Source organism: Rutidosis leptorrhynchoides, chromosome 3 (genome assembly GCF_046630445.1).
Source record: "Rutidosis leptorrhynchoides isolate AG116_Rl617_1_P2 chromosome 3, CSIRO_AGI_Rlap_v1, whole genome shotgun sequence".
Lineage (NCBI taxonomy): Eukaryota > Viridiplantae > Streptophyta > Magnoliopsida > Asterales > Asteraceae > Rutidosis > Rutidosis leptorrhynchoides.
The window spans coordinates 192,816,181-192,824,837 of record NC_092335.1 but is presented as its reverse complement, the minus strand read 5'-3'; the positions used below and the strand labels follow the sequence as shown (position 1 = coordinate 192,824,837).

The 8,657-nt window shown below is 33.6% G+C and overlaps 1 protein-coding gene across 2 annotated transcripts; it reads right to left on the bottom strand.

The window, feature by feature from the left end:
• Positions 1–1,596: 1,596 nt before the first annotated feature.
• Positions 1,597–6,151, bottom strand: LOC139897132 (heterogeneous nuclear ribonucleoprotein Q-like). 2 transcript variants are annotated; one of them, XM_071879788.1, is made up of 8 exons: positions 5,782–6,151; positions 4,618–4,734; positions 4,391–4,531; positions 4,132–4,311; positions 3,557–3,755; positions 2,863–3,047; positions 2,673–2,758; positions 1,597–1,913 (listed from the first exon to the last, which is right to left on the bottom strand). In XM_071879788.1, the coding sequence occupies exons 1-8, from the start codon at positions 6,103–6,105 to the stop codon at positions 1,769–1,771; spliced, it is 1,377 nt and encodes a 458-aa protein (XP_071735889.1). In that variant the 5' UTR covers positions 6,106–6,151; the 3' UTR covers positions 1,597–1,768. The 2 variants fall into 2 exon arrangements, with proteins under 2 accessions (XP_071735889.1, XP_071735890.1); XM_071879789.1 differs by lacking the exon at positions 1,597–1,913 and having other exon boundaries at positions 2,703–2,778.
• Positions 6,152–8,657: the final 2,506 nt, after the last annotated feature.

The following is an 8,657-nucleotide window of genomic DNA, read 5'->3' as shown; positions in this document are numbered from 1 at the left end:
AAGACTTTGCAACAGGTACAACGAGGTGGTTTCCATTCGTACTCGATTGTAACAACATCCGTGGTATTAGTACCGTTTTCATTAGGAGTACCCACTTTAATACTATTTCTTAACTCCTTATCTGCTGATACTTCAATCATAGCCCGAGCAAAGTTTGGTCGACCCCATGACTCTAAACACATAGTACTTGTATACGAATCAAGCATCATTGGTCTACCAATTTTTGAAGCGATAATGCTTAGCCCCGTTTCAGTGAACCCGGTTAAAGGGACATCATGCAATTTAACCCAAACTGGCACTTTGGATAAATCTTCTTTTGTAAGCTAAACATTTGATGACCACACATTCAATATAATCGGCATTGTTCTAATCATCCAGGGACCATTTTGCATAACGTTTAACATACCTTCTTTAGAAGAAAACTTAAAGAAAAAGAAACCTTTTGCATTCATCATAACTTTCTCTACCCCATATTTCTTCCATGTATTCATAGCATAGTTCTGGACAACCGGAAACGCCACTCTACGTCCCAGAAAATAACCATACAAAGTGTTCGTATACCTCTTAGTCGCTTCTTGAACAGACTCGACTGGAAGCAACACATCAATAGAATCATCCTGAGGTTGTTCCTGCTCAATGAACCTGAAATTAACAGCCTTTTCTTTCACTGAACCAGCAACAGCCTTAACATATGAGATTGATGGAATATTCGTAACAGGAGTTTCAATCTGTGTTTCATGGGATGTTTCATCTTTATCATTTGCCTGTTTCGTATACCCATCATTATCATCAGAATCCTCATCGTGGACACTTACATGATCATCATCAACCTTCTTATTAATTGCATCAGAAGACTGGCTAACTTCTGCCTCCTTACTCTCTCCTTGCACAGAATTACGATCTAGATCAGTCACCAGACTTATTTTCCACATCGTCATCTTCCTTTTGCGATTCAGACGATTCAACACCAACTTTTCTATTCCTCAAAACCCTAGCAGCAGTATTCGTAACCTTATCATTCTTTTTCTTTGGGCCTCCCATCCCAATGGAATCAGACAGCCACAGAGATGATTAAATCGATTAAGTAACTAAGTTTATATTGAAATGATAGTCGAATTTAATAATGGTTAGTGAGCAATAGCTAATTAACAATTCTTTTTATGAATGTTGATAGACAAAAAGCTATAGCCTATTCCTTTTTTTTCGGCGAAATAACGAGAACTTTTATAACAACTGACAACGTTTTCGAAAAGAAAACGAAATCAACAAAAAGCTTTTGCAAATAAAGTAACAGACATGACTGTTTTCTGCATTTGGATTTTATAGTTGTGATGGCTATTCTTTTTCATGCTACATGTTTTTGTTTAAAAGGAAACATCAAATTCCTACCATGCACTTGCTGCAAGTCTTTTGGTATAATGTTTGCGATCTGGTTTCTGTATTTAGGTGGGCCCAAGTGGGAGCATTTGTTGGTCATTGTTCGTTTGGTTTGCAATTCACTTGCATTTGATTGCCTACAATGTAAAGCTTTTGCAGCTGACCATTTGGAACTGTTGTAGCGGATTCATGGTCTGTTGTTACTTGGGTTTCTTTTTTGACTTGGTTATGCTTTCTTAACGTTGAAACAACAAATAATTTACTCCCGAGGATAATCAACTCCTAGCAAATAAGTTTGCCATTACATATCAACTCCCAGAGATATACAAGCTCTCTAACTTCATTCTAAACTAATAATTTCATAGGGAGGATTGATATAGGCGCATAGAGATTAGTAAGGCCGATACCTTGCAAAGTTGGAATCATCACTACCACTACTACCTCTTCTCCGTCGTCCTCCACTTGATCCATTGTTGATGTTGTGTTCCTTCCTCACAGAAGGCCGCACAGCTGGCATCTGTGCTCCAGGCTGCTGCCTGCATTATTAATTAAACAATAAAATATATATTACTAAGGGAGGTGTCTGTATGTGCGCTTTTATACCAAGTTATACTATACTACTATATCAAATAATCACAACAGATTATTAGTAGTAATCTGATCAACCTTGCTGCAGGAGATTGTGTTTGAATATGCTTCTTCAATTTATAATTGGTTGTTCAAGTCTTTGACAAATTAATATTTGGGTATACAAAGGATCTAGAAAATAGAGTGACCAACTTGTATTTATCTCACTTAAAATGTGATAAATTATCTAAATTACATATGGAACAAGCATATAAAATAACCAAAATGAACATTACCATGCTCGAGTAGTTAAAATCAATACATGACTCGTTATTTAATACATGTAAAAAAATCTAAAAAGCTCAAATCATATTTTTTTAATAGTATTACTCAAAAATGATAATGTGGGTAAAAGACGGGGATAACTGACCAACTTGTATTTATCTCACTTTGAAATGTGATAAATTATCTAAATTACATATGGAAGAAGCATATAAAATGACCAAAATGAAAATTTCCATGCTAAAGTAGTTACAATTTAATGCATGACAATTCATTTAAACATTGAAAAAAGTATAGCCTAGATAACTCCTGTAATATATATATATATATATATATATATATAGATATATATATACTTAATAATATTACTCCTGTAATACCTTAAGCAGGACAACAGAAGTAACGATCAATAACGCATAACAACTCAAAAAGAGATGGCAACTTACAGAACATATCCAATCTGACCATCAGGCAGAACCATAGGAACCATTTGCATACCTCCCGGCACTGGTCCTCTTCCATATATCATCGGCTGTTCACAATCATTTTGCACTTGTATTAAAAAATAAAAAAATAAATAAAAAATAACATTGCATGAGACTAACAGAATAATAAAAAATGTTATCAGAATAATACCTGCTGAAACAAAGAAGGGCTAACGCCATATGGAGGAGCAACAGTGGGTCCATATGGGTTTGCTGAAAACCCACCGTACACAGAATGAGAGATGTAATTAAGATTGGTAGCTAAAAGTTGTGGATTAGTCATATTGGACTTTTTGTCACTCTGAGGCTTTGCAAGTACCACTTCCAGAAACTGACCTGAACATCATAGCAGTTACTTAACACATTAATCACTTATACAACATAACGCAAAGCTAGATGAAAGTGGTCCGCGTCAAACAATCATGACCAATTTTGGTCTGTACATAATATCAACCATCTTAGCCCATTACAAAACCCGCCTGACCCGTCATATAACCCGCATGAATTGCCCATTACAGGAGCAAAAAAAGAAAAAAGCAGAAAAGATTATTATATCAAAAGGATAATTGCTCATTCTTTATCTTGGACATGAATTCCACCAGTGTTCGTTAAAAGAGTATGGATTTACTAAAATAGCCCTTCGACTATACTAGCACTTCCATTGGTAACACTAATTAAAACTTATCGAGAAAAACATGAACTTTTCATCTTAATACCATACAAGGGCATTACCAAAAGAGAAGACCTTTAACTTACGATTTCAATGTCTGCTAACTGTGCACCTAAATGGAGTCTTTGAAGACCTAAGAGAACTAAGAAGAAAAATGTAGAGACTAAAAACATACCATTTACTTCATACTTTTCTTTGACAGCTTTCAATGCACTTGACCTGTCCCCAAAATGAACAAAACCAAAGTCTCGTTTACATCCTGGTTTTGCAGGTGGCATTACAACTTTCGTAACATCCCCATGTCGCTGAAACAGTTCCTTTAGCTGTTCCGTTGAAGTGTTCTCGGGAATGTTCTTCAAATACAGTGCCTTTACCTATTATAAAAAAAAGACATTATGGTCTACTCTTTTAAATACCACAAACTATGCATACAGCCAGCAGCAAGTGATTAAATCTAATAAAATAATAAAAAGATACCCAGCAGCCAAATAAACTGAAGCTTGCACAACACATATAACAAGCATAAATAGACAATACTGTCATTAAGGTGCATTAGTGTTTGCTTCCTTAAAATAGGATTGACAAGAGTTGCCATCGAAGTTCCACATATTTAAATAGTTATACATGTGCATGTCAATTGCAAGCTATGAAAAGATTAATCAAGACGTGGTCTATCATTATGAAAGTGCTTTTCAAAAAAAAAAAAAAAAAAACTAACCAGTAAGAAAGCATCTTAATCTTCAGGTTTACCTGTGAAGCAGCAGCAGAGTGATCAGGTGTGATTTTAGGATCAGCCCAAGTAACAGCTGGGGTATTTCCATCGAACTTAAAAGTCGAACTAGCTAGCTTTTGTCTTGAATAATCCGCACACGAATAGTTGTAATACTCGACAAAAGCTAACCCACGATTACGTGTTGGGTTTTGAGGATCCTAGGTTTGCAAGATTATATCACTAATTCGTAATTGCATATCTAAGGTTCATAACTTATGTCGTGTATAGGGAAAGCACCTTTATAAGCTCAATGACTTCTGAACCTGGACCAGTCTCTTCAATCACTTTTCTGAACTCATCATCAGTCCAACTCTTCGGCACATTGCCAATAAACAGTTGGTGTTTAGTTTCAGAAAGTGAACACCTTAAGGTCCTACCCTGCAATGGCGTACAATAAAACATTATAAGCATCAAACTAAGTATCAGACCAAGAGAAGGACCCATAAACAAACATAAATTTATACCTTGAATTCTTTGTTATGTAGCTCTTTAATGGATTTTTGAGCAACATCTTTAGTTCTGAATGCTACAAAAGCAAAACCCTTAGATTCATTGGTGTCCCTATTTTTCATCAATCTTACCTGCAGATATAAATGAATTCCTTTACAGTATAAACTTATTTTTACAATTACAGCGGTTTTTGAGATTATTATCCCTAGTTTTCACCAACCTTAGCTGCAAATATAAATGATTTCCCTTACACTAAAAATCTTATTCTTAACAATTACACAATTACATATGTTTGAGATTGTTTATATAAGTAACTCATGCTTATGCTTCTACACAGAAGTAACTAATCAGATAGAACACCTTTACCTAACACGAAAAATATATTTACATATACAAAAAACAACAAATTTACTAGATATATAAACTTTAAACTTTTTAATAACAAAACCACCTAAATAATTATCAGTTGGAAATAAAGAAAAATCTCAAATGGCTAATTTCACCTTAAAATAACCAGAATAAACATCAATGCTTCACTTCGTCCAAGAACTTGGAAGTGCTTCTTTGATTTTGAGAAACACACAAGCATTTTGAAAGGGTTTTTGGGTTCAGTTAACTCAAAACAGATTCAAAACAGATTGTCCTTGTCAGAAAAATAAGCCCATTCAAGAAAAAACTGACGGAACAGCTTATTAGCACTCGTAAGCTATTAAGCCAGAGCTGTTTAGATAAACTTACTTCAATAGCTTATCATGCTCACACTAAGCTGTTTGTTTAAGTAAGCATATTTTCCCGCCTTATATAAATTTGAAAAATCACATAAGCTCATTCTTCGTGGCTTTTGAGCATTGCCAAAAGACATACACCACAAAAACAATGTGAAGTTTATGAGATCATGAGCTATTTAAACTAAGTTTATCTGCTTTACCAAACTTCAGCAAGCCAATGAGCAGTAAAAAATAAACTTCTAACAAACCACCCCAAAATAAAGCTCAAATAAACTCTTATTACTAAGCTTTTGAACTAGAGCTTTAAGCTTCTTTAACAAGCTAACCATAAAAGGTTGAAATGTTCTTTTTGCAATTGAATAATGCAATAAGGTATACAAGCTAAGTAATATGTAACAGTATTAAATAGCAAACCCTAATAAATAATTGCATTATACTCATTAAACTGACCTCAACAATATCACCAAAAGGTTCACAAAGTTGACTCAAGTCTTCCTCAACAACATCCTTACGCAGCCCACCAATAAAAATTTCGGAACCATGCGGTGGTAAAGCAAGTAATTCAGCAAACTTCCCCTTATTATTACTATTATCATCACCACCATCACTACCTAAAGCAGGTACCTTAACTTCATTTTTCAATTTATCTCCTTCATCAACAACATCCTCTCTTTCTTCTTCGCCATTTTCATTATCATCATCTAATTGCTCATCATCTTCATAGTTATCATCTTCGAAATCAATCTGGTCATCAATTTCACTGCTATCTGCCATCGTGTTGCTGTTCTACACGCAGATCTTTTTCAAACAATAAATAGACCTATGTCACTGATTTTTTAGTGACTAATTTAGTAGTAATGAAATTGGAGGTTGTATTTGTATATATGGCTGTTTGTATGTATCTAGGGCACGGATTTGAAGATGAAATGAGAGGATATGTATAGATTTTAGTGAACAACAAAAGTAGTAAATAAAAATTGGGGGTTTGCACTTGTAATTGTATATATTTGATGTGTGTATGTATGTATGTGTGTATATGAATTTTTAGAATTTGTGAGAGATAATTAGCCATTTTGTTTACCTTTTTGGTTTAAATCGGAAGTGCAGAAGATGTTGTTCGGTACCGGTAATCGTTGGCCGGAGATCGTCGGTCGATTGGTGAGTGAAAAAATCGCAACGTTTGGTTGAATAAATAGTCTTTGTGTTTGTTTTGGGTCAAATCAAACGAGCTAAACGCTTGCTCAAGTAACGTTTAGGAAATGAGAGTAGCGTTTGGAGTTTAATTTCTTAAATACCCTTATGAATCTCTACGTAAGAATTTGGAAAAAAGACACACATCCAAGAATTCTTAGCTGTTTACACTTGTAGCATGAGAGCACCAATTTTTTTATCATACACATCTAATTTACTAATATACCCTTACTCACAATAGTAATGGTTCAACTCCCTGTATAAATTTAAAGATATAATTGTAAATTTTATGATAAAAATTGTGTATATATCAAAAACTGATTTGTGAGTTTCACTTCTCATGTAACATATATACAATATAATATATATACATACATACATATACATATATAGGGAAGCAAAAAAAAAAAAAAAAATTCGTTTTTTTTTTTTTGAAATTTTTTTTCCGGCATCAAGATCACGCGAAAATATGAACATTTAGAAGAGACACTTCGTGATGAATGTTATTATTTATGCGGGAAAACGATCGACAAAAATAACATTCCAGATAATATTGTTCGTGAAGAATATGAACGTTTTTTTTTTTCATGTTTCGTGAAGTAAAATTTAGCCCGATTTAGGGTTTAGGGTTTAGGGTTTATGGAATAAACCCAAAACACCAAACCCTAAACCCTAAATCGTGTTAAAAACTCAATCTAAATCCTAAATCTAAACCCTAAATTTCTAAACCCTATAAATTCTAATATATAAACCCTAATATCTAAACCCCAATAGCTAAAACCTCAAAATACGCTCAAAAACACGATAATTGTTATATATTACTTCTTCGAGCGTTTTCCCGCCAAAATAAAAACATTTATCACAAAGTGTCTCTACTAAATGTTCATATTTTCATCTCATCTATAATGTTCGTGAACAAAGTTTTTTCAAAAAACGAAAAAAAAAAAGTTTTTGCTTCCCCCCGTTTCCCCCCGAATGGTTACTTCCCTCTTGATCCTACCACTATATATATATATATATATATATATATATATATATATATATATATATATATATATATATATATATATATATATATATATATATATATATATATATATATAGGGCCGGCCCTATGTAATTTGAGACCCCGTGCGAGATGGTAAAAAGGGGCCCTCCCTAAATTCTTCGTGTTCGGGATAACTGCATAAGTCTAAAAATAAACATAGGAATAGTCGAATTTTTTTTTTAGGCAAAAGAGAAATTATATATAAAAGAATGGACAAAATACAAACACAGGCACAGGGTTAAACCATGCCCAAAAGGAGATACATCAACAACAAAAAATATCAACACAAGCCATCCCAAACAACTGTAACATGCAGCAACACAAAGCACAAAAGCATACAACTGCAGCTTACATCAATACATGTGACCCATACATATTAACAATCCAAACAAAGTAACCTGGCTAACATTCTTTGATCTTTAAACTCGAATTGGTCCATTCCAAGCCCCACTTTTCAGCTACTTTTAGAACAAGGAATAGTCGAAATTGTGTGTTAGGAAAAGATGATTGCTGATTAGATGTTGAAAAATGTATTTTAGACAAGGGCACTTGGGAATTAAATGGAGTGAATGGTGCTTTAGACAAGGACAGTTGCTGACAAAAAGGTTGAAATGGTGTAAGCAAGCATGATTGAAAAGTAGGAGAAGAAGAAAGTGATTTTTTGATCCCACATCGGTAGTGTAACTCAAAAAGATACATTATAAAATCAGAAGTCTTGGGTTGTAATTCAAAATTGTGTAAAGATGGTCCTGATTTCGTAAGTCCAGATCAATTTCTGCCATTTTTAAAAAAATGTGTTTTGGGCTAAAAATACTTGTGTGGTGTTCTAAAATTATTGGACCCTAAAAAATATGGGGCCCTGTGCAGTTGCACATGTTGCACTGCCTTTGGGCCGGGCTTGAATTATATATACACACTAAAGTATCGATTATTTTTTCTTCCAACAAAATATATATAATATAATATAATATTACATGTACTTAATCGTCTTTTGTTTTATATCATTAAAAATGTTTAGTTTTATTATAGACTTCTATAAATTAAGTGTTTTTTTTTTTGCTCTGACTATTTTGTCATTATCAATTTT

What these genes read in the sequence shown, in the direction of transcription:
- LOC139897132 (XM_071879788.1), bottom strand. Translation starts at nt 6,105, where the DNA reads ATGGCAGATAGCAGTGAAATTGATGACCAGATTGATTTCGAAGATGAT. An exon ending in ACTCTGCTGCTGCTTCACAG is followed by an intron (nt 3,756 to 4,131) that starts GTAAACCTGAAG and finishes TTTTTATAATAG; the next exon opens with GTAAAGGCACTGTATTTGAA. An exon ending in GGTCAGATTGGATATGTTCT is followed by an intron (nt 1,914 to 2,672) that starts GTAAGTTGCCAT and finishes TTAATAATGCAG; the next exon opens with GCAGCAGCCTGGAGCACAGA.